This window comes from Barbus barbus (genome assembly GCF_936440315.1).
Source record: "Barbus barbus genome assembly, chromosome: 38".
NCBI classification, from domain to species: Eukaryota; Metazoa; Chordata; class Actinopteri; order Cypriniformes; family Cyprinidae; genus Barbus; species Barbus barbus.
The window spans coordinates 7,509,383-7,536,500 of NC_136716.1; the positions used below are offsets into that span (position 1 = coordinate 7,509,383).

General features: G+C 37.0%; 1 protein-coding gene across 1 annotated transcript in view; it reads left to right on the forward strand.

Annotated features, from left to right (window-relative positions):
- The window catches only part of LOC306858000 (wings apart-like protein homolog), a 63,329-nt gene extending 43,406 nt beyond the window's left edge, over positions 1-19,923 (forward strand). The window contains exons 10-20 of the mRNA XM_079398334.1: positions 8-235; positions 1,351-1,462; positions 1,679-1,776; positions 3,485-3,561; positions 8,376-8,548; positions 11,117-11,232; positions 12,722-12,886; positions 13,309-13,510; positions 14,841-14,929; positions 15,832-15,927; positions 17,331-19,923. Coding sequence (XP_079254460.1) covers positions 8-235; positions 1,351-1,462; positions 1,679-1,776; positions 3,485-3,561; positions 8,376-8,548; positions 11,117-11,232; positions 12,722-12,886; positions 13,309-13,510; positions 14,841-14,929; positions 15,832-15,927; positions 17,331-17,396 — 1,422 coding nt within the window. The 3' untranslated portion in view covers positions 17,397-19,923. The remainder of the gene's footprint in view (positions 1-7; positions 236-1,350; positions 1,463-1,678; positions 1,777-3,484; positions 3,562-8,375; positions 8,549-11,116; positions 11,233-12,721; positions 12,887-13,308; positions 13,511-14,840; positions 14,930-15,831; positions 15,928-17,330) is intronic.
- Positions 19,924-27,118: the final 7,195 nt, after the last annotated feature.

Below are 27,118 nucleotides of genomic sequence, written 5' to 3' on the forward strand. Positions count from 1 at the left end.
TCCTCAGAATCTAGCTCTGTGTACGGCCTCTCTCATGTACATTCTCAGCCGAGACCGTTTGAACATGGACCTGGATCGGGCCAGTCTGGATTTAATGATTCGTTTGCTGGAACTAGAACAAGACAAATCCATTGCTGATCAGCTAACGACAAAAGAGATGAACAAAGTAAAAGAAAAGATTCGCAAACTCTGTGAAACCGTCCATAATAAGCATCTCGACTTGGAGAATATCACGGTAAGCTCGAGATCAGTTGTGGTTTGTTATTGGCTGGTGTTTCTTGCTGCAGTGCGGTTGTTCTGTTTGTTTACATCTGCAAACTTTCCTGTCAAGGATTTGCACTTTTTTTATTATTCTGCTTGTGTGATAGAACATGTGGATGAGGGATTGTGTTCGTTTGTGGTCAGAAAGGTTCAGATTCTGCTCCCTCTAGTGGATACACTTCATTGCTTGTGTTGTACATTCTAAGGATGTTTTCAAAAAAATATCAGTCAGTGTATTGTACCAACAACTAGTCACAACAACTGTTAAAGAATAGTTCATCCCAAAATTACATTGTCGTTTACACCCCCCCACGTTTTCATGTTTGTGCTGTTTGCTAAACCATGCATTCTCTCGATTTGTGCTTATGTAATATGCGCAATAATTCTAATGAAATGTAAAATAAATAAAATGACTAATGATTTTTTTTTTTTGCAGAATAATCACGATTAACTGTTTAAACATTATCATGCAGCTTATTCACAAGTAGATTTTATTGTTGAACATGGCAAATGTTGCAAAAAAGTTTTGTTTCTCGGAGAGGGTTTAGCGTGATGCTGACAGTGTAGTTTTTATAAGCTGTTCTCACAGGACAAGTTCAAAAACAGCTGGGTGGAACACATCAGAATGAAACAGAATTCAAGAATTTGAAAACGTCAGCTGTTACTTGACTACGAAACTTCAGTGCTGAAAATGCTGACATTGAAAAAAAAAAAAAAACAGAGACACGACACACTGGTAAATGTAAATCTGACTGGAGCATGTTCGCACAGACATTTAATTTAAAAAATGCACGGACTAAACATAATGCATCCTGTGACTGTTAGCACAGTGAAACACAACATAAAACCCTCTCCAAGAACTTTTCTCTATATTCATACATAAATTCATTAAACTAAACTATTATATATTTTGCTTTAGCCATCAGAGCTAGATCAAGAGATTTTTATATTAAACTGTTATTTGCATTTCTCTATTTACATTTGTTTTAATGTTCTGTTTAGGAAATAGAACTTTTACATTTGCATAATGGAGTCATTATAGCTGAATGTATCTTTCAGACTGATTGTGCATTGTCTTTGTCTTGGCAGGCGGGACATTTAGCAATGGAGACATTGTTGTCATTGACGTCGAAGAGAGCGGGGGATTGGTTTAAAGAAGAACTCCGGCTTCTGGGAGGCCTGGACCACATTGTAGATAAAGGTCTTCTATTTTTGCTCAGTATTTGCCAAAGTTACATGCATATTATTAAAGATCTGATTGTTATCCGTTATTTGATATAGAAGTTTGATATTATGTTAATATTGTGTTATGTTGTATTAAGTCATGAACATCCCATTTTCCTGGGTTTCACATACATGCATATTATAATAAGATGCTTGTGAGAGTGATTTAACGAGCATGTGTGTTTCCCCACAGTTAAAGAGTGTGTGGAGAACCTGAGCCGAGAGGATGATAAGGAGAACCTAGTGGAGTCATTGTGGGGGGCTGAGAGATGTTTGCGTGTTCTAGAAAGTGTAAGTCTGGTACTCATCCATGCATTTGAGTTGTGATTGTCATGCATATGTTATTTAGAAGTAAACACGTGCAGTATAAAGTACTCTGAATGAGGTTGAATTATGTGAATCCAGACTGTTCTTGAACATGCAAATCCATTTACATGGGATACAAAGATTTCAATCCAAATTCACGTATTTTTTAGCATTAATATAAAAATGAGAATTATATTTACTTTCATATGGCTTTTACAATAAGACATTATACTTCATTTAGGTTGCGGCAGTAAGGTTTTTTTTTTTTTAAAGAAATTAATACAAAAGTTACACATCTTTTGTAACATTATTGTAGCGTTGCTATTTCAGATGCTGTTCTTTTGAACTTTCTATTCATCAAAAAATCCTAAAAAAAGGATCACAGTTTCCACAAAAATATCAAACATCTTAACTGAGTTTAACGTTTATATTTTTATAGGATCACGTGACACTGAAGAATGAAGTAATGGCTGCTGAAAATACAGCTTTGCCATAATGCGAAAGTGTGTTTTGAAATATTTAATTATTTTGAATTACAAGATTACTATATTTAATGTAATAATTAAATAAATTTACTGTTTTAAAACAATTGGGAACAATTCAAATGGAATCCAGAAAATAATGGAAAACAGAATTTGGTACAGATAAAACTGTAAAACTCAATTAATTAGGCAGGCTTTTTTATTAATAAAATTTTAAAAACTGAATTTGGAAATAAAACGGATTTCATAGGGCCCTATAATTATATATATTTTTTGTGTGTGGTAATAAAAATGGATTTAAGTGAACAATAGCTTTTAAAATGACTTAAAGTACATATATAATAGCAATGATGCAATAATTAGTTCAAATAAAGTCAAAATCAAAAGCAAGAAATCATATGGTTTTATTGAACTAAACTGTTAAAATACATAATGTATTATAAACAATAGAGATAATGTAGATTATTCATTACAACAAAGGCCTACAGGAGGCGCCGACGGCCTGATGATTATTTTTACACATTACTGTTTAATTAATATTGACCAAGCACCATTTAATTCAAACGTACACTTAATCTTTAATATTGGACCATTTCTTTAGGACAGAAAGGCTCAAGCCGCTGTAATTACATGAATATGTGGACATCAAACCGTATAAACTCAACAGCATGCAGAGATGAGTTTGAGTCGCTCCATACATGTAAATGATAACAGTTTCTGTGGAGCTACTGTGAACGGAGCCGCTGTGAGACGCACGATCTTAACTACACGCATGTACATAATTAAAGACCATATACTGTGTGAACTGCATCGCATATAATTATTTATTTATTTAATTATTTACAAAATGAAGTCGGCGATTTTTAAAAATCGACTAGTCGACTAAAATAGACGAATCGCGACAGCCCTAGTAAGATTCTGGTCATGTGTGACAATTTAATCTTTTACTATAGCTTTATAACTTTAGACCTTATTCTTTTAGACCTTATTTTTTTAATGAGGGATTGCTGATTATTGTACTTGGTAGAGGGAGCCAGCTGTAAACCTCAGTAGATTTCATTAAGGGATAAACAGACTGCATTAACCTTGATATTAGCCTACTGTAGACTGAACAGCAGAGTCTATCTCTACTGAGCTCATTTAGAAGAGGATTATTTTTTGCATTGTGGCTCTTTTTTAACTTATTTTTAATTTGATATTTATCGATACAGGTAACTGTTCACAATCCAGAAAACCAGGCCTACCTGATCGCGTACAAGGACTCTCAGCTCATAGTGTCTTCAGCAAAGTAAGTGCCTCCAAAAGAAAAAGCAGTTGTCTAGCTGTAGTTTTACAGTAATGTAGCAGTACACTTGTCATGTTTTCCTGATAGTTTTGGCAGGAAGCACCTGGTAGTGTGTGGTCAGACAGGGTGCAGGTTAACCGCTAGCTTTCCTCATTACAGCAGACAGCCTCCAGACTCATTAACAACCCCAAGAGTAACAGGAACACTTTATCAACAACAACACCAGCTGCCAAGACCATAAGCGCAGAGCTGCTGTGCCAGAGAACACCCTCTGATACGCCTCAAGCCATGCTGACATATCCTAAAGAGGCCAATCATTTCAAACCTTAATGAGACTCGCATACTGTCTGAAGTGTCCAACTTCAAAACAATTAAAAGTATAGTTAACCATAGTCATTTAGTCCCTTTTGTCATTCCTAACTCCCCTAATTTACTTTCTTACATCAGAATGTTCACTCTGCAAACAATGAAAGCATGCAGTAATCAGGAGCTGTTAGGAACAATAAAGCTTGTCCATCTGAATTTGATATCACAGCTTCATGCCTCATATTTGATCATAATCTCGGAGTTATCAGAGATTAACATTGAATATTTGCATTTAATCTGGTCTCACAAAGCTATTGCTTCAGATGACTTTGGAGTTTATTTGCACATTTATTTTACAGGATAAACCTCTTTAGAGCTACATGGGAGCAAAAAAAAATAAAAATCCATTATTGCTTTTTTACAGCTTTCTAAAAAGCATGGTTTATGGGAGTCTGATGGGAGAAAGAAGTCAAACATATACCAAGTTAGAAAGCAACCCACTTGCAGAACCCAATAATACAGTAGAGTGTATATACAATGATAATTATTGCAGAAATGCTTTCTGTGAAAAGGGTGCATACAGCGCATGAGTCATATAGACTGATTTTATAATTGTACCATTCATATGTTATAAAAGGTTTTTTTTTCTGTCCTTGGTTTCAGAAATCACTATTGTGACTTAGATGGCAGATGATAAACTCTTTCATGGCAGATGATAAAACAGGAAAAGTTGCATTAAAAACATACATTTGAAGGAGGCGGCAAAGCCTTATCTAGAGCTCAGAATGTTATAGAGATGCTTTTTAAATTCTTACTGGCTCTTTTGATTTGGGTGACTAACAATCCACTTAGCAAGCAGCACTAAAAACCACTCAGAAAGAAACTTTAGCAGCTATGAAGCAATGCCCTGGCAAGCATCTATAACACCCTAGAATCCCAGCAACAACTTACGTGGGCAAGTACCACTCACATTTTCAGAAAATCGACTTTCCATGTGAAAGCACATTTAGGCATCTGTTATGGTAAATCTAGCTTATACTTGTCCGCATGAGGCGGTCTGGCCTCTCTTCCGCTGCTAATGTAATTACGAGCTGATGGCCCAGCTCTCTAGATGGGGTCAGACCCTTCAGAGTGCACAGCGAACCAAACACGGGTGCTCAGGACTGTGAAGAGGATCTAGATGAGTCAACAAAGTCAGCTCACACACACACACACACACACACACACACTGCTGGAAGAGCTCGTTCAGCTGGCTCTAATTCAATTAGAGAGTACGGCAGGCTTGCATTAATAACGACCCCGCTAATATATGAATACATGAACCTCCACCTCCATTTCCCATCTCGCTCGCTAATGACCTCTCATTATGCTAAGCGCATTAGTGGCATTTTGCATGAAGCTGGTCGTACTGTAGCGCATGTGCTGTGGATTCAGACTCCCTCGCTCTCTATTGCTATCTCACTCACACACACGTCTTGGGGACTAATAGAGAGGCAGAGCTAAGTTTTCCCTCTCTAGAGAAAGCTAATGCAGCTTGTGTTAGTGTCTGCTGACCCTGGCTGTGGCGTAAATGCAATCCATTAGGATGTGCGCACTTCCTGCTGCATCTGTTATCTGCTGGCTGTTTTTCCATCTTGAGTGTTACTCTGAACAGCCATTATTTAGATGCTGATAGAGCACTTATAGTAACAGCCTTGGTGTTTAAATGTTCAAATGTGACATCACCGTGTCAAGATGCACCTTATGTTCTACTGAAGGATCTGTGAAGAGGCTTTGATGCCCTGTAATAGATTGTAAATTATGATTTGATTTATCAACGGCCATTATTTTTGTGCTTGCAGTAATGAATGGAGTTTGCAAAAGTCCTTAAAGTAGTGCTTCTCAGCTGGTTTTGCTGCAGAACAGATTTTGTCCAAGTTCTAAGTGCATTGAATTTAGATAGTGATATTTTCTTTTATACTTTTTTTTTTTTTTTAGGGTGTAATGTAATCTTATGCAACCTATGGCATCCATCTAATTTAACTGACTTTTTCTAAATGACAGCAAAACCTTTTAGTTTTTCCTTGCTTTTAAATTAAGAGCCCTTTATTTTACTGTGCTAACTATATACAGTGGTGTGAAAAAGTGTTGGCCCCCTTCCTGATTTTATTTTTTTGCATGTTTGTCACACTTGTTGTTTCAGATCATCAAACAAATTTAAATATGAATGAAAGATAACACAAGTAAACACAACATGCAGTTTTTAAATGAAGGGGCTTTTTTTATGAAGGGAAAACAAAATCCAAACCCACATGGCCCTGTGTGAAAAAGTGTTTGCCCCCACCCCCCTGTTAAAACATAACTGTGATTTATCACACCTGAGTTCAGTTTCTCTAGCCACACCCAGGCCTGATTACTGCCACACCTGTTCGCAATCAAGAAATCACTTAAATAGGACCTCCCTGACAAAGTGAAGTAGACCAAAAGATCCTTAAAAGCTACACATCATGTTGAGATCCAAAGAAATTCAGGAACAAATGAAAAAGAAAGTAATTGAGATCTATCAGTCTGGAAAAGGTTATAAAGCCATTTCTAAAGCTTTGGGACTCCAGCGAACCACAGTGAGAGCCATTATCCACAAATGGCAAAAACATGGAACAGTGGTGAACCTTCCCAGGAGTGGCCGGCCGACCAAAATTACCCCAAGAGCGCAGCGACGACTCATCCAAGAGATCACAAAAGACCCCACAACAACATCTAAAGAACTGCAGGCCTCGCTTAACTCAGTTAAGGTCAGTGTTCATGACTCCACCATAAGAAAGAGACTGGGCAAAAATGGCCTGCATGGCAGAGTTCCAAGACGAAAACCACTGCTGAGCAAAAAGAACATAAAGGCTCGTCTCAGTTTTGCCAGAAAACATCTTGAAGATCCCCAAGACTTTTGGGAAAATACTCTGTGGACTGACGAGACAAAAGTTGAACTTTTTGGAAGTTGTGTGTCCCATTACATCTGGTGTAAAAGTAACACAGCATTTCAGAAAAAGAACATCATACCAGCAGTAAAATATGGTGGTGGTAGTGTGATGATCTGGGGCTGTTTTGCTGCTTCAGGACCTGGAAGACTTGCTGTGATAAATGGAACCATGAATTCAGCTGTCTACCAAAAAATCCTGAAGGACAATGTCCGGCCATCTGTTCGTGACCTCAAGCTGAAGCGAACTTGGGTTCTGCAGCAGGACAATGATCCAAAACACACCAGCAAATCCACCTCTGAATGGCTGAAGAAAAACAAAATGAAGACTTTGGAGTGGCCTAGTCAAAGTCCTGACCTGAATTCTATTGAGATGCTGTGGCATGACCTTAAAAAGGCGGTTCATGCTCAAACCCTCCAATGTGGCTGAATTACAACAATTCTGCCAAGATGAGTGGGACAAAATTCCTCCACAGCGCTGTAACAGACTCATTGCAAGTTATCGCAAACGCTTGATTGCAGTTGTTGCTGCTAAGGGTTGCCCAATCAGTTATTAGGTTTAGGGGGCAAGCACTTTTTCACACAGGGCCATGTGGGGTTGGATTTTGTTTTCCCTTCATAATAAAAAACTTCATTCAAAAACTGCATGTTGTGTTTACTTGTGTTATCTTTGATTAATATTTAAATTTGTTTGATCTGAAACATTAAAGTGTGACAAACATGCAAAAAAATAAAAAATCAGGAAGGGGGCCAACACTTTTTCACACCACTGTATGCTTATATGGTTTGTATGGCTGCATTTTAGTTTTTGCAAGTATCATTGTTTAAAGCCCCGTTCACACCAAGAATGATAATGTCTGTTATTCTAAGCGCACGCTAGTCTGCCGCTTTAAATTTGCCACCTCGTGACCGCAGGATGGATTCTTATTGGGAGTCACTGTTTTTATCATTCATCAACTTGAAAAAATCATTCTGAAAGTGATTCCAACGATATCGTTTCTCTGTGAATTATCATTATAGCTGTGGTGTGGACTCTAGTATTCTTTAATATTGAGAATGATTTTTAGAACTATATCTTTATCGTTATCTTTATAGTTATCGTGCTTGGTGTGAACGGGCCTTTAGAACAGGACTGTGACCCACCAGTTGAGAACCACTACTCACAATTCTTAATTTTTTTTTTATCCACTTGGTGTTCCAAACCTGAATGACTGACTTTGTTCATGTCCTCATTTGTTGAGACGGCACCCACAAACACGCACAGAACATGCACTGATTGGCATATTTTATTGCATTCTCAATATACCGTTTATCGCCCATCCCTAGTTCACGCTGCTCTTTTCCATATAATGAATGTGAAGGGGGAAAGCACCATGAAAGCTGCTTGACTTGTGCACTACACAAGATATCTAAAGCAATATAATAACTTGTGTAAGAAATTAGGATGAGTACTAAATGTAAGAATTAAAACAAATTCAGCGATCTGTCCCTTCAAGATGTTTTTGGATACTAAAATAGTTATTTGAATGGACATTTCATTTTTATTTTGTCTTTGTTTTAGAGGGTTACGGCACTGTGAGGAGATGATCCAGAGGTACAGTGGAGAGGTGAACAGAGGCCTGTGCTCATCGGGCACGCCGCTGCCCTACTGCAGCAACAGCAACGTGGGCAAAGCTGTAGAAGACTGTATGCGAGCTATCATCGGAGTCCTGCTAAATCTCACACATGACAACGGTAAGTACAAAGACCAGGACCTTTAACAAAACAAACCTTCCATTTGGACTGTGAAGGAATGCACTGTAAAAGTAACAGTGTTAAAAAAAAGCTACTTTGAAACTATAACTTACAAAGCTACATATAAAGGAATAGTTCAGCCAGTAATGAAAATTCTCTCATCAATTACTTAGCCTCATTCCAAACCCATAAGACTTATGTTCATCGTCAATACACAAATGAAGGTATTTTTAATGAATCTTGAGAGATATCTGAAAAGTCTGTGATAAACGCATTAATACATAAAGACATACTATATGTAACCCTATATAATATGAACAGTTTAATTTAGGCTTTTATCCACACATAAACATTCATCAACACACATAAATAGAGCACATTAAATATGGTCAATAGAATCTCAACTGTGGTTGTTTGAAGCATAACTAACCAGGTTTGCGCGTTTGCATCAAGCAAGTATGGCTGAACTTCCGTTTACCATGTTGATCAAATGTTCTCACTCAGTGAAGTCTTTAAAAGGTTATGAAAATACTTGTGTAAGTATTTTATTAGCTCTTATTTTATCTTAATAATATTTCTGTAAGTTCTGTTAAAAATGTCATCTTAAGAACAGTGTATATAATATGCACCTGTCATTCATTTCAACGTTCTGCATTTAAAATAAGCTTTGACACAATACTAAACACTGATTATCTATTCAAAGGAAAGTTATAAGGCAAAGATTAAAATTCATTGATTACATAAAACACCAAGCATATATATAAGACATCACACACGTTATTTGTTGATACACTTGCTCTAATAGCAACAGAAATAAATGATTGTCCTTTAGAAATGATTTGTCCTTCCTGAAGGCCTGAGGGCAGTCAGTTAATTTAATCACCATTTCCCTGTTGGGTGCACTGATTCCATAGATTGCTTCACAAGACGTCACAAGGCTTCTCTTGAACATGTGTCGTGACACAGAGCTCTTTCAGTTCTTAATACAAAAGATAGTTGTGGTCTTTTGATTGAATTAGTTTTAATCATCCCTTTTCAGTATAAAAGTACTGAACTGTAAATACCAAAGTATACTTATGCAATGGTATGCATGAAGTGTTTGTAATGCAAATTTTGTCATCAGCCCAGTAAGCATATACTGAATGCATTAGGGGTGTCGAAATTAATCGTTGCATATAATCGATTATAGCCTATTACGTCATTTGCATACACACTATTTTAAAATCTGGGCTTTTTCCCGCGTATGGCACGTGTGCGCTAGAGAAGCAGCTTTCACTGTGAAACCCATTCATTTCAATAGCTTGTGCCTCGCGAGGACGGTTTGTTGTTGGATCGACCAAAGCACATGCGCAGTGGAGCGCACATGGGCGAGCTTGCGTGTGCGCTGCGGTCAAAGTTCAACATTTTTCAACTTTTGCTCTGTGACAATTACCCGTGCGGGCAGTAGAAACGGGGCATCCGAATTGAACTCCCTGTAAAAGTTTTGAAAACTGGCTTGTTTCGCTCTGGCCAGCGCAGCGTATGCCACGTCCTGTGTGAATACAGCGGGCTTCATTGCACAGAATATGCACTGAGACACGTGCGTATTGCTAGAGACCGCTTCCACTCGGTCATTTATTTTTTTTTTCTTTAGATATGCTTTTATTTCTGCCGTTTGGAATGCAGTACGTAATAAATGCACGAAACTCACGTACTACTGACAGACTTTCACATTCGCTTTGAGTTTGTTTGTCCTGAAGCTCGCGGCTTGCACTTGTATCTACTTTTATGCCTGTGTGAGGGAATTCAAAGATTCCCACAACTCCAGTTTAAATGAGTACAGTTGATTTTTTTTTATTTTTATATTGCCCATAACATCTGGAGAGAAATGGTGCAGACACTGGACAAGCATGAATCTTTGACAGGCCTGTGTTCATGCACGCCAATAGAGTATAGAAATGCTATGCACTTGACTATACGCATATTGCAAGTGTTTGCATCAAAGCTGAAGTGAACTTTGAGCTTTAGACAATTGGAGACTACAATCTGCTTGCTTTTTAACCACCCTTTTCACTACTGTGAAGTGTTTTCACAGACAAACGTTCTCCATTTTCAGCACAAAGACCCAACTAATCAGTAATAAAATTCATTATTAGATATTGACTAGTCATTACCGACCTAATAACTTTGCTGCTTTTTGGTAGTTACTTCCCAATGCTGAAATGTAATATGCTCTGGAAGCTGTTCAGCTGAACAATCAGGCGACTGGGCCGCAGCGGCTGTCTCATTATATTATGCCTACATATAGAGGATTTGTTATTCTGCTTTTAAAAGGCTTAGTCAATAAGAGTCTTTTGGCTTTCTTGCATGGCCTTTGTTCGATGTGCCAAATGGATTTCTGTTAGCGGTGCTGCTTTGGCTAGCTGTTCGCTAGTATTGCTGCCAAACCCTTCAGCATAATGCAGGAGTACTCAGTCATAAGGCAGATGTGAGCAGCTTGGAGAACAACAGTCAGAGAAAATCCCTGATTAACTAACGCTGAACTCGTGTGTGCAGCAGCCATTGAGTGCGTTTTCTTTCTGTCTGTAGAATGGGGCAGCACAAAGACGGGCGAGCAGGAGGAGTTAATCATCACGGCGCTGAACTGTGTGCTCAGGGTCCCACAGTACCTGCCGCAGGAGCGGAGGTTCGATATTAGAGTCCTGGTGAGTACACAGCTCTACTAATCTCACTCTGTGTTGGTATACATTCAGTGGGGACCAGCAGTGTCCGCTAGGAGTTCCTGAGTGCTTTCAAACTGCATTACAAATTGAAATTTGCATTTATACTAGGGCTGTTATAAATCAAATATTCGCAATGTTTATTTTAAAAGTTTTTTTGATGATTATAAAAAAATTATGTGTTAAGTGTAATGCATCATTACACTTCTTCCATAAGGACAAATTGTTAACACTTTTATAATAACAATAAATTATGCACAATTGCATGCAAGTACCCCTAAGCCACACCCTAACCTTATAGTAAGTACATGTAGTTTATTAATATTACTCAGTACTTAAATGTATAATTACACTGCAGCAAGGACACCTTAAAATAAAGTGTAACCCAAATTAATTAGTTAATTTTAATAATTTCCCATAAAAATGCTTTAAAAATTTGTATAACACCACACAGATTTTTTTGCGAATACTGTTAGAATGCAAACAATTGATTTGCATTATAAATGTTCACAAAAACTCTCCGATTGTCATTTTTCAAGTTTTTAAAGCATTTTAGTTCAACACATATGGTGATGATCAATGGATTCTGTTTTTTGAGGGGCTGTGAATAATAACTTTTTTCAAACTAATTAATTGTACAGGTTTATGTGGTTCATTACGATTAATTACACCTCAAATTAATTTACAATCAACATAAAGGAAAGATATTTCAAATAATATTAGTAAAACTGCATATTTTTACCAAGTATTATCAAGGCTATATTGCCAATACCATTACCTCTGTTAAATGCTTTTTTTTCCTTCAGATTTTGAGGATAAATATAACCATTCAACAATATATTTGAATAATGTTAGCATGAGAACAATAAGCAAACTGCAAAAGATCAGATAACTCTCTTTATCACTTACAACAATTATAGAACATGATCAACCTTATAGACTAAATCAACTTTCTATAATCATCCCATAAACCCATTATAATATCTCATTTAGCTTTGCCTTCATTTATGGGAAATAACCCCATATGACGTTTGTCTTGTTACTCAATCTGCTTTCTTGTTTCGTGTGCTACTTCCAAGCTTAATAAGATTAGCGACCAGGGCATATGAAGAAGGGGGAAGTTGTCTCAGGAAGTGAAAAAACGAAGACTGTAAATTCATTATTTTAATGTGTTAAACTGCCAATACAAATAGCAAAAATGAAAAAAAAAAAATCAGAAACAATACAGAAAACATGCTTTGATTATATTTAAGAAATGTTTAACTAGTTTTTAAATGTATACAGTATATTTGAGTTGTATCATTTACAGTATATCATTTAAAAAGTTAAATATTTTTTGTCCAATCCTTTTTTTGGTTTTGTGTAAACGAGCTGTGTGAGACATTACTATCAAAGTAAAACCATGTTTTCTGTCTGTGTTGTGTTTCCTGATGATCTAAATTAGGTGTTTTTTGTTGTATTTGTGTGTTTTTAGGGTCTGGGCTTGCTCATTAATCTGGTGGAGTACAGCGCAAGGAACAGACACTGTCTGGTGGAGCTGCAGATGGAGGGAAATGAAGTCTGGGACTCCACGTGTGTGTCTGACAAAGATGAGTTGCAGACTGAGAGATCTCTCAGCGCCATCGCTGCTCTGGTGAAGGTATATAAACACACACACAGAGAAAAACAACTGCTGCATGGCCACACTTCACACTTGAAGAAAACAGGACCTAGTATTATTACACCTATTAAGGTCTTGGTGTAATGTGATCACAAGTGGCCACTCAAAACACATCTCTATCTGAATTGTAGACAACAAGTTCTCAGATTCCATGTCTATCACTGTTAGTTCATGTTGATAGTGCATGGCGTACATAATTAATTACTAAGATAAAATGATACATTGGTGTACAAATTTATGCTAAAGCTGATCATTAATGCATCTTCACGTACAATATAAACATTTCAGTGATTCTCAATAATTTGAATATTCAGAGTATGTCCACCAAAATTATTTTCGATCACTGATTGGGTCACGAGCAAAACACTCGTAATTACTTTGTCTCTGTTTCTGCATTATAGCTTTTTCTTCAGAGAGAGCATGCAGCCATGTTAGCGGAGGCGGAGACGGATGACTTCATCAACGATCCGCCAAAGGCCCAACTGGACCAGAGTGGAGAATGGAAGGAGACCAATGAAGAGATCCAGTGGGTCGCTTCAGAAAACAACAGCACAGAGGAAAAGAAGAAGGAAGAGGACGATGAAGAACTTGATCTCAACAAAGGTAGATATTTTACCCAGGGACTAGACAAATGCAAATATTTTTTTGCCTCAGCAGTTAATTTTGCTTAATGTACAAGCCACTTTGGTGGGCAACTAATCTCAGTTTGGAGACCCAATAAAAGAACACTACAACACACTAATGTTCAAGTAGCATATTTGTTTAGAATTGGAGGAACAGATGAAAGAGAAGCTGATGAGTGGCTTGCTCATGTGCGCACGCATGTCACAGTTTTCTGAGAATAGAATTTTGTGTAATATGTGAGTGCACCACATGAACTCAGACTCAGGCCCAAGTCATGATGCATTTAGCTCCTGCGTCAAGAATCCAAATGCACACTTTATTTTCTTCTGCTTTAAGATACAAAGCTAGTCTAATGCAAGGATAATATTATTTAATTGTCATCTGCAGTCAACGAGTGCAGCTGCTTGTGCAAGACCTTCATCTTCCCGTGTATTGTCTTAATTTGGCTGTGTTTTCTTTTGGTGTTCAACAAACATAGTCGCTTAGCAAACTTAGCAGATCTGTGCGTCCTTGTAACATCTGTGCCGGCAGAGCATGTTTCCTCTCTTCCTCTTGTTTTTCTCAAAAAGGACATAAACACTGCATATAATGGCTTGTGCTTATATTGTTTCTTATGTACGTTCTGTAAAATAAGTGAGGCAGTCTGCTTTATTAGTGTTGGTCGTTCGTTCTGCATGAGCTTAACTGCTTTTGTTCTGTACTTTATTTTTTTAACATGTTTTTGCTTACTACAACAAAAAATGACAGGGTATAATGTACGCTTGTGGATATAAACAACTGGAGAAAAGTTTGGAACAACTTAGTTTTTAAAAGAAGTTTTTAATTTTCAAAAGGGCTGCATTTCTTTGATCGTAAATGCAGCAAAAACTGGTTATATTTTGAAATATTACAATTTAAAAGAACTGTTAACATATATTTCTGTAATGGCCATATGATCCTTCACAAATCATTATAATATGCTCATGTGATGATCAGTTATTTTTGGTGCTCAAACAGTAATAACGGTTCTCATCAGTGTTGACTTTTTGATGAAAAGTTCCGAAGTTCTGTCCTAAACTTTTGGATTGTTTTGAATGCATCACTGCTTCCACAAATAAATATATTAACAGCAAAAGCTGTATATTTTAAATTATAATATTAATAATAGGTATTAATAAATGTTATTATTTTAAATTGATGACCAGTAATATAATTAAAAACGTAGTGAATAAAAAGTTAACTCACAACATTCATTTAAACTGTAATGTTTCTTTTTTATGAGATAAAAAGGCCCATTTTGAGTAGCCTGTCATGTGATTTTTCTCTCCAGCTCTTCAGCATGCTGGCAAGCACATGGAGGACAGTATTGTGGCGTCATACACTGCACTGCTTTTGGGTTGTCTGTGCCAGGGGAGCCCTGTAAGTATCACATTTCACTCATTTCACCTCACCTCGATGTTTCCCTTTTTGTATCTTTGATTCATGTCTTGTGGCTGTGGCTGCTCAGAACCTGCATTTTCCTCATAAAGTACGAAAAGTATGTCAGGTATGCGTTTAGATCTACCAAGACTACTACGGTTCAGCTAGATACCCTTTCTGTCCTGGACAAGTGCAGCTTGTGCCCTCAGTAGTGGAATGAGGCCACAGTCACTTTAAGGTCAGGACAAATCCAGGCTAGACCAATAAGGGTACAGAGTTTTTGTTGTTAATATTCCTTTTGCTTTTGCAGATTTTGAATGTTGTTTGTCTAAATTGCAGTTTTCAAGTTTCAGGGCAGGTATCAGAAGAAAGCTGGCCGTGTTGTCTCTGGCAGTATTAATGGATTTATTTTCAGGACGTTAATAGGTGGGCTGTAGAATCGGCTGTAATGGACTCCTCTGTTTCTCTGTACATGGCCATTATCTGTCTCGCCAATAAACGCGGCCCAGACGCAGACACAAAAAGAGATGGCATTTATACTCTGTTTATTTCGCCCACTTTTCCTTTGGATGCATGTTTGCACACTTTGAAGGTCAAATTTGATTCTGTTTTAGAAAAACAGATTGACTCAAAATAGGGTTTCTTTAGGAAGGCACATCTTCCTGTTTGCAGCTTAGGTTCGTGTTAGGGGGCATCAGAGGAGGGAAATATTTTATTTGGATCTGTTTCTGAAGCTTGAGTTCAATGGAGACTAAGAAAAATGATGGCCAGAGATGGAGTGCTGCTGCTTTGATCAACAGAAACTTGCTTTAAAATTCTCCAGACTCTCATTCAGCGCAGGCCTCAAGTGCACTGTAACCTCACGGGAAGAATGAGCTTCTAATGTTGTGTCTCTCTTTCAGATGATTGTGACTACTGTGAGGGAAAACCTGCCAAAAGGGGATTTTTCAGTCATGACAGAGATGCTGAAGAAGTTCTTGAATTTCATGAACCTTACAGTAAGTGCACAATTGACCAGTATAGGGTGGCTTATATTATTGCTACAATATACATTTCAGTAAACGATACATCAAAATTTCACAATTCGTTTAGAGAATGATAGAGTGAGGGATGACATGGTGGCAGTTCTGGAAGTTAGCATCAGCCTGGTTCCCTCGACATAAAGCCAATAGGAGTTTTTTATTGGGGGAAAAATGAGCTCTGTGACAAACAGAAGCTTGTTTCTTACACATTAAGGGGATCTTTGCAAATTAGCCCAGCTAAATAGAATCGATAGAAGTAAAAAGCTGAACCTAGGCTCTAAACAGAATGTGCCGCAGTCGCTTCACTTCCGTCACTATGGTTCTGATCACAAGTCGTAAAGTTTGAATTCTGATAGTTTGAGTATAAACACAATGCAGTGTCTTTAACAACCTCTGTAGTTCCATTTAGCAACTTGTTAGCAACCAACTTTAAGACAAGACAAAGCTTTAAAAAAAAAAAAACACGAGGGTATTACTGATATATTTCATGTTCATAGAATAACACTTGAAAACAGACCAAAAAGCCCATTGGGACGATAGAACTTTAAATTCACAAATGCTGTTATTTCCTGCATCATAACTCTATTATATGCTTTAATAAAATACACACACAGTTTCTTTAAAATGACAAAAAATATCTACAATAAGTACAAGTAATAACTATTTATTATATATCAAATAAATGTTTTTAAATACATTATATATAAATACATTTTCCTTCATTTTTATTCAGTAATTAAATGAAAGTCTGTAAAATAAATCAAGAAGAGAAAGTAGAAATAAAGATACAAATGAAGGAAACAGTGCTTGACTTTTTTCAGGTGTTTAACAGCAGTAGCAACTATTCACCATTCAACTAATTACTTTTTTTTTTTTTTTTTTAAATGATTAATTACATCAACAATTATTTTAAAACAATTAAAGCATCTGTTGTCTATTGACAAGGCTTTTCTGGTTTTGGAACTTTTACATAAGAGGGTAATATGTTTTTTGTGGTCCAACTCCTATTATGCGTAATTACAAAGTTTACACTAAACCAAACCTTAAACCTATAAAGGGTAATTGTTACTTATTAGCATTTGTGTAATTACATTATAATAAAGACACATTATAATAAAGTGTGACCCATGGGAGAAATACCACTTCTGTTAATTGGCTGAATGGCTAAATTGAACCACTATAATCTGAAAAATGGCCAAATATCGGCTGATAAAACGGCCTGTCACTAGAAATTATGCGACATGAATATAACAAGTAGGCAAGCATATGCGTGATCCTGCTGTAATGTCAATACTAATGTTCTACCTCATTTTATTAGGAAAACCAATAAAGTTATGCTTATTGACTGAACAGTTGTGGTTTTTTTTTGTTCCTTACAGTGTGATGTGGGCACCACGGGACAGAAGTCTTTCTCCAGGGTCATTGATTATCTGGAACACTGCTAGTGTGTTTGCAGAGCTACTCGCACAGACCTCAGATCACAGCTGCCCAACCCAACACACCTGGAAAACAACCCACCATTGTTATCATCAACCAGTACCTTCCTCATTCAGACTGTAAAGAATTAAATCTAAAGCACATCATACTCGCAGAACTCTATTAAAAGGAGCTGTTTTGATTGAGTTTGTGTCAAGCTGTTCACCCGTTTTGTCTTAAAATGTTTTTATCACATAATTGTGTTCTTCGCATTACAATCCTCCTTAATCTGGCGTCTATTGATCAGTCGCCTTGGAAGCTGGGTTTCATTGGCAGAAATGGAGAGAGTGGCTTTGATAAAACTTGTTAAAGAATGTCTCCCTCTCTGTTTGTTTTATTACATTCTCAAGTCTGTGAATTTAAAAGCACTCGACACTGACCTGAACGATTGGAGGGCGAATCCAAAACCGCATTTGAAATTCTGGTCCTCTTTGAAATGCCGCAAAGACATGCCCTCCTGGTTCAAATCTATTCTCTTTTCTTTAGGATGTGCTCCCTTTGTGCTGCACAAACTCGTTTTTAATCGATAGCGCTATGTCAAAGGTCTGCAAATGAATAAATTACATCACTTTCCATTTCGCTAGGGCAGGAAAAGGGACAAAGGGTTTTTAGAATGTTTTAGTAGTTGTGATTTTTAACCGTATTGTCCAAATGCCAGAACGTTTACTGTAATATTAACAACCCTGATGTCCAAACCTTATGTGGTTCAGAATCAACTGTCAGACTTATTAAATTGTGCAATATGCCGAATTATGCTTGGCTGCAGAACCATGTTGTGCAAGAGAGAAATGATTGGGAATTTGAATGAATTCAAATGCGTTTTTGAAGCCAGGAAATGTCATCCATGGGTTTGGGTCGTGGCCACATGGTAACCTTGAGTTCAGCGAAAATTCTCCTGCATGCGCTACTATTGAGGTTTGGTTAGAGCTGAAGTTGCTATGAGAATTAAAGATAAATGCAATAACCGTTTCGATGAATGCTGGTATCCGTCTAGCCGTGACCTTGGGTTTGGATGCTCAACTGTTAAAGTGAGCCACACAACAAACTTTCACCCTACATTTCTTGAGTTTGTGTCATAAACTACGTACTGAATAAGTCCTCTTTTTGTTTATGGTTGGTGCTTGGAATACAAGATTGAATTTAGCACTTGACATCTCTCTGATAAGGCCAGTAGATTCCAATTTTGACCCAAACTTGTTCTGATCTTCTCAAGGTTGTTTTCTGAAGAGCTCTATTGTTTGTTTGCCTTCTAAAGCGATCGCCTTCAGCAGACGTTTTTTGTTGCCGTTTATGACTGAAATAGACTTAAATTACTTCAATGCTCACAGCTTAACGAAAGCAAAGCTAGGGATCATTTTCCCCCTACCCGCTTAACTGTTTTGGTTCAGTCTGTTACACGGAACACTATGAGTTGTATTTTCTTGGCTGTTCTGGGCACAGTCCTGCAGTCTGTATCTGAGCTCCAAACATCACAACAGGATTGAATTCACACAGCGGGGAACTGAATGAAGCAACACGAACTGTAAATACTCGTGTAAATATTGGCTGTTGGAGAACTAGATAGACTACTTTTCTGAATCCAATCGTTTTATTTTATACCGCATTTTTCTCAGTTGGGTTTTTGGAGGTAAGAGTTATCGAAAAGCCAACTGCAGGAACGTGAAATTTGTACCAATTTCAAAATAATGTCTTTGGTTACTTGTACATAATTTTAACGCAAATAAAATTGCTACTTTCAGTACTTTTTACTTGTCATTTTTGGTGTCTGATTGGCATACTACAAGGCTATTACTGTTGCTACCAGTGTTGGGAGTCAGTTACGTAATCAGATTACTTGAAGTAACTAGTGAAGTAAAGCATTCATTTTTAATTTAGAAGGAAATATCTGAGTTACTTTTTCAAATAAGTACTGCCAATTACTGTTTCCCATGTATTGACTGACGGCTCTCGTGTTGCCATGTTGAGAGAAATCGTGAGAAAGTGCAGAGGCGTTGTGTGCGCTGATTTGGTGTTCCTCAAACTGAATAAAAACAGTCAAATGCAAACTCAGAATATTATACAAACCAGCAATAATTAAATGCGTTAAATAAGACAAATACCATTTATGTATTTAATCCCATTTTTTAAACGGTGTCTTTGGTACCGACCATTGATGATCAAGTTCAACCGTACTAAGGAAAAATAGCACTTGTTTGTTTTTTTGTTTTGCTGAATAGTGTTGAACATTCTTCTCCTGTGTCATATTCTTCATGCAATTTGTTTGAGCTGCACCCTCTACTGTACAGACATGATTTTACATTTCCTTCATTTCACTTTTGGTGTGAAAGGGCTTTTACATTTGTAAAAATTTATTGTGAGCTCAAGAGAAAAAGACAAGATTTTTCCTCAGAAAATATTTATTTGTATAGCATAAAAAAGCTAAATATATAATTAATTCCAGAATATTTTATATTTCACTACAAAATGTCCAAACATTAATTCAGAAATTTTTATAATTAAAAAAAAAAAAAAAAAAACCCCGCTGAGAATGTGATATCAGTGTCATTTTGCTCCATTGCTCCTCTCCATATAGTGAGAGTCCACTAAGTGTTCAGGTGTTTTGGGGTCACAGCAAGTGGGATGCCCAAAATTCCCAGCATGTGATCTTATCCTGCAGTTTGGAACGGTTTTCTGCTCTTGTTTGGTCTCTTCGGTTGGCATTGAACTCTTCACGATGACTTGATCCTGCACACTCGTCGCTAACATTGGGTAACTGAATTCCGGGTCGCAGTCTCTTTCCTCCAGCAGCTCGCTCAGAGTGCTGATGTAGATCTGCGCCATCTGAAGCGTCTCAGACTTGGACAGCTTCCTGTCGCTTTCCACATTAGGAATGACACTCCTCAGACGGTCGAAAGCCACGTTCAAACCCAGCATCCTCCTCCTCTCGCGAGCGTTGGCGGCCAGTCTGCGGCGTCTCCGGGCTCGGGCGATTGCGCTCTGGTCTTCGTCGGGATATGTGAGTCCGGACAGTCGGAGCTGGACCAGAGCGCATGGGTCACAGCTCAATCTCTCTTCTCTCCAGCCCACTGCGGCTCCAGGACGCGGGTCCGAGCGGGCTCTGTCTGCCTCTCTCCAGATGAACTGTGTGTAAGAGCCGTCCGGACGGGGCATGCTGAACGCTTGAGGATGAACTGACCCTCCAGAGAACAGAGGAGCTGTATTTATTGAGGAGAGGCCACACATAATGAGGGGTGGGTGTGTGAGGGTCGTGTGCGCTGAGAAATGAATAGAAATGAGTGTCTTTGATAATGACCACAGGGAGTCTATTAACCCAGTTCATCAAAAGTGGATTAGATGCGTGTGAGTGGTCACTGACGGGCCTCCTGACAGGTTTCCTCAGAGGTAAACATAGATCACTGCTGTCTTTCAACCACAACTACACATCAATAAACAAATATTTGTTTACACCTCATTTTATTCATACTTTACACTTGTCAGAGTAGTAGTACAAAGCTATGAAATGACACCACTTGTATGCTCTGCTTTCACAGTCCAACTCATCCATTAAAAAAAAAAAAATTGTTTTTATATTAAACTTTTAAAAATTGTCTGTAAATTCTAAAAAACTAACTTTTTAATTTATAGTTAACGTAATTGTACAAACTAAAGCTTTTACCTTTTAGAAGTGTTTTAAGATCATAAGAAACAAATTCAAGTGTGTCCAAACTGGTAATAATATCAGTATATTCAAATATATTTTGGCATATATAACACTGCCTTTTTGCCACTGCTTAAAAGCTATAGGAAGTATAACAAATCTCTCTATATGCTAAAGCTATCTATCCATCCATATATAAAGTAAATTATTAACCCTCTGCTGCTGCTTGTGTGGCAATTTTTTTTTTTAAATGAACTGTACTATATTTTAGTTCAATAAATATATTTTAGCACAAACTTAAGTTTAGTCTCTTTTTAAAGAAAGCATTTGGCAGATTATTGCTGATGGGGAAAAAAGCACAAAAATACTATTTTAAATTGTATAATAATTTGTAAAACAAACAAAAAAATATAATACATTTTCCAAAATCCGTTTACTCCAAAACTGCATTAAAGCCATGAATCTAAATAAGTTGCATTCCAAATTTGAGGTTGATATAAGCTTTCAGTAAGATTCTGTTTGGGCACAGAACCAAACATTTTCCCTAGATGAAATTCACTAGTCATTTTTGACTGAACAGTACAAGTGACTATTTTTCCAATCATGTCCATGAGGTTTTTTTTTGTTTTGTTTTCTTGTATTCACATAGCAAGTGCCAACACTTACCAAGTGTCACACCATTCCAATGAAGTGTAAAAAAAAAAAAAAAAAAAAAATTAAACCAAAATGTAAAAACAGCATCAGAAGGATAATACATAAAATATAGTATTGTAATCTGAAAAGTGAACTTTTTTCCCACTTGTAATATTTGGTATGTTATTCCATAACATTCAAGCATTTTATAAACAACTGAAATTACAAGAGCAATGATACTAACAACATATATTAACAATCAGCTCCAAACAAATAAATTGTTTAATTGTATTACCTATTACTTTAGCTAGTTTCCAATAAATAAACTTGGTTATTGTTTATAATGACTTTTGCAATAATGCATGTGCAAAAGCGGTTTAATTTAAAGCCTTTTACTCAGTCTGTTCATATGATCTGCTCATTGTACATGAAATATTCTCAGGCAATAAAGTGCTGTTCATAAAGGTCTAATTGACAGGCGACATCCGCAGCACTCAGTCTAATCCAATTACGCACAGAACACACACCGCCAGCACAGAACCCCCCCCACACACACACAGTCACACACACACACACACACTCCACGTACTGCAATATTCAAGAGCAACAAAAGAAGATTCAGCTCGCTCACGGAGGGGGGGTTATTCATTCCCTGGCCGTGTTGTGGCTGGGTAGGTCTTGGCACACTTCACATATTAAAACTAATGAAGCACCTCATTGGGGCGAGGACGCGGGCTGAGATCAAACCTGCGTGGGGTGGGTGCATTCAGGGAAACCCCATGTAGAGGGTAAATTGGGGTGGATTCACGCCTGTCAGAGCGAAACCGGCCCGAATGAAACCAAATTTTCATTGAGGGGGATTAGTGACAGGATGAATCGACAGTAGCAGTTTCTTTTCACATGGTGCCAATGAAGCCACATTTTGCAGGGCCCACGAGCCAAAACCCTGAGCTGCCCATATTGCTGCAAAGTGACACTTGTCACAATTCATTAAATCTTAGCATACACCCTGACATGCACTGGATATTTATGCCAAAAAATATCCTGTTATGCAGTTTTGTTTTGTTTTTTTATCAGTGCAGTGCAAAAGAATAAAAGTCATCCCGCACACTGTTGTAGCTGGCGCACAGTTTGAATTAACAAGGTTTTGTAAAGTAGAAGAGGTAAGATAAATCTGACAAAGGAGGAAAATCTGACTGAAGGAGGTCTTTGACTGAAACGGTTTTATTTAATAAAGATTTGCAAGCTGTGCTTGTTCTTTGTTTGCCAAACATTCCCATGTTTTCATTGTGTTAGCATGCAAATGTCTCCATTGTGGAAAGACTGAAAAATATGACTATTTTCTCTAGGCGCTTCACATTCATTTTCCAGCAGCAAGCAATCTGTCTCTTCAAGCCTGAAAATGAAAACATGCCTACATTAAAGGGATAGTTCTCCCAAAAATTAAAATTCTGTCTTTAATTACTCACCCTCATGTCGTTCCCTGTAAGACCTTCGTTCATCTTCAGAACACAAATTAAGATATTTCTGATGAAATCCAAGAGCTCTCTAACCCTAGACAACAACACAACTGAAATTGACCCAGGTCCAGAAACATAGCAGGGATATTGGTAAAATAGTCCGTGTGACATCAAGGGTTCAACCATAATTTTACGAAGCTATAAGAATACTTTTTGTGTGCAAAGAACACAAAAAAAGACTTCATTCAACAGTTCTTCTCCACCTCATCCCATCAGCTGAGGTGCGCCACCATTGTGGAGAGAGTATCATGACATGCATGTGTCGTCTACATGAAGCAGAAGCCAGCATGTCTCCACAATGGCGACTTTCTCTCACAATTCAGACTTTTCATCTTACAGTTGCAACTTTTTATCTCATGTCTGATTTTTTTTTGTCTCTCACTATTGTGTTTGTATCTCACAGTTCTGGCTTTTCTTCTTGGAACTGCATGTTTATATCCTGTAACTTCAAGTTAATATTTTGCAATTCTGAGAAAAGAATTGCAAAAATCAGAACTGCAATATATTAACTTATAATTATGAGCTATAGACATCTGAAGAAAAGCCAGAACTGTGACATATAAACTCACAATTGTGAAGAAAAAACAAAAAAATACATAAATACATAAATGTCAGAATTGTGGCATTGTGGCTTCATTTTTCAGGAAGTGTGTAGCACACTTGTTCCAGACCATCGCTCTGTGAATTAGTGGTGAGAATGTTTCTTTTTAACTTGTCTTTTCTGTGGAATACATAATTTCATCAATAGGTGGCTGTTTATGAGTCACTGAATCATTTACTCAACAGATTTGTTGATCTGAAACACCACTGCTGTGCTTGTGTGATATTGCATAAATATAGAGAAATATAAATGACATAGATTAAACTGTCCGAAATTTTCACACATTAAAAAAATAAATACAACCTCACGTTGTGTCAATCACATTTACACACTGCCTTCGAAACTTTTGTCTGTCATAAAGAAATTCGGACCAGGTTTGATTTTTCTGCGTTTTCACATCCTTAGCAAGCATTTTGATTGGAAGGGATGACGAATATGAAAAAACGCATACAAAAATGTTGGACTCGGTGTGCAAGGACCTTAACACAGCTATGTAGAAAATTGGTTGCTTGGAAATACAGTTTAAAACAGTCTAACATCACTATACAAAAATATTTGAACGTATGTTTGCAACTGACCAATCAGAATGAAGTAGTCTAATGAGGGTGTAATAAATATATGTTTGTATGGAAAAAAAGGAGTCCTAAAAGACATCAAAGAAGCAAGATAAAATACTACAGCATATGTTTTCATCTCAAGTTTGCTTTTACTGGTACACTTACTGGAAATGTTTACTTTGAAATTGTCGTAAAGAACTTTTTCTCCTGGGTTGCTTTGTATTTTAATAGCTCCACTCTAAACAACCAGCATGGCTGTTAAAGCCGCTTGTCTTTCCACAATTCATCACGCTTGTTTCTTTCCTTCCTGAGTAGTTATAGAGCCACCCCTCTCTCTCTATTCATCTTTGATGATTTTGTGCACTCAACATTTGTTCCTGCTCTAAACATCTGGACATCTTGGGAATTGTACCAACAGCAAAATTTGGAGTGTTTTTAAAAAGTGGGCGGATGAGAGAGAGGTCGGACATGCCAGAAGCGCTGACCCCTGACCTCTGCACTCTAAGGGTCATCTGCTTCTCCTCAGACCTCTCATTTGTTTCATTTCACACTGCTGGGCACTGCTTGTGTGTGTGTTCAGAGCTCCATGTGGCCCAATTACTAGCCATCGATTTGCCTGATCGCTGGTGTGCGTGCTCAGCATGAGGGTTCGGTGAAACCTGTGAGAACAGAGAGTGAAAATCAGTGTTTTGATGTGAATAGCTGAGTGGATGTGTGTCTGGACGGAAATGCACACTCCACTGACATGCCAAATACCATTTCAGCAGCTCTTCAACTGAGGTGGCAAAGGTCAGCAGTGTTTTTTTTCCCACCGGGCCACATTCACACATGACCTTTAACTGTGTCTGGCTGATCGTTAGAAGGAGCTGTGTTTTCCTCCATCCTTTTCGCTTTCATTTTTCAGTAGTTACCACATACCGTCATCATCTTCTTCTGAGAAGGATAATTGCGTTCCATTCATTCCGTTCTCTTCTCTCAGCATGATGTGCGTTGATACAACTGTTATGTTTCACAGCTCACCCCTTTACTCCCCAAACAGATTATCAGGTAACAATTTGCTGACAGCACCATCTTAAAAGTGTTTTCCTCTGGGAGTTGTTGATTTATTTAAATTTATACTTAAAAATAAGAGTTTTTCAAAGGTTCCCTGTAACTGTAGGTTTAGAAAATAACTCTTGAGATCATTATGGATACTATGGAGATTAGAAAACTTAAGATTTCACATGAAAACCAATGTGGTATGTGTGCTGTTTTCTTTCCTTCACCACCTTCTCCTTATATGATGTTGAGTGCTGTCACTGCCACTATGCTTAGCAAACATATTCTTATACTGAAAATTAGGCTGAAGGGGACCGGGGACTCACAAAATGTTTCAGAGGGGGATGCGCCAAAAAAAACAAAAAACAATTAAAATAAAAGACACTGAGAACCACTAGTATGGAAGAGGATTAGGGCCAAGCAATAATAAAAAATAAATAAAACCATCTCGAGATTAAAGTCATTATAATTTGAGATTAAACTTGTTAAATTTCAATGAAAAATGGTGAAATAAAATGTTGAGATTAAACTCATTCAATTTTGAGAATAAATATATGTTTTGAGATAAAACTCGTTAAATTTTGAGATAAAATGTTGAAAGTAAAGTCATTAAATTACGAGAAAAAAATTGTTAAATTTAGAGAGAAACAAAGTCAAGATAAAATGTTGAGAATAAACTCATTAAATTGAGAAAACAATTTATTACATTTCAAGAAAAAAGTCTAAATAAAATGTTGAGAATAAACTAATTTAATTACAAGAAAAAAGTTGTGTTTCGAGAAATAAAATCGAGTTCAGCTAAAGACGGTTTCGAACCCTAGTTGTTCGCATTGCTCTCCAACCTACGACCCAGTACTGACCATCTATGCTACTGACGCTATTTGACTCTGTCCAATAAGATGAGTGTGTTTATTCTTGATTTTTTTTTCTCTAAATTAACAACCTTTTTCTCGAAACACAACTTTTTTTCTCGTAATTAAATGATTAATTTTTAATTATTTATTCTGAACATTTTATTTAGAGTTTTTCTTGTAATTTAATAAATTTATTCTCAACATTTTAGCGCATTTTTTTTTCTCGAAATTTAACGAGTTTTATCTGAAAACAGTTTTATCTCCGCTTCGCGTCGGGTCCTGATCACACTGTCGGGGCTTATTTCGCGATAACTACCGGCTGCCTGTACATTATCCCTTACTTAATGTGCTCGTGTAGTATACTTCAAATCTTAAAAGTATTTTTTAAATAAATAAATAATAAAAACTTTACTTGCAGATTAAGTGTACTTAGAGCACACTTTTATGACTGTTTCATAACACACTTAAGCACCCTTTTAAAAAGTGTTTTGTTATGTCAAATTAAAAGATTTACATTAAAGAACTTTATAAATCGTTGTTTTGTCATGCTTAAAAGAAGTACTTTTTTAATGTGTTGACTAAGCACATGTAAAGTACTTGATTATAATTTTAACTGTAGTGTGTTATTTGATATTACATATACATTTTAAATTTATTATATTTTAAATGTACTTAATTCACCATGACAGTTTAGTTTCAACGGAAATTACATTGAGATATATTGTAGTTACACAGCTACTTATGTAACCAAAAGATTGTTACATATGTGTTGCAGACTTTATACAACGTCATTATAAAGGAAAGTGCACAGACATAAGCTCCTTAAAATAAAGTGCATCATGACTGTACTT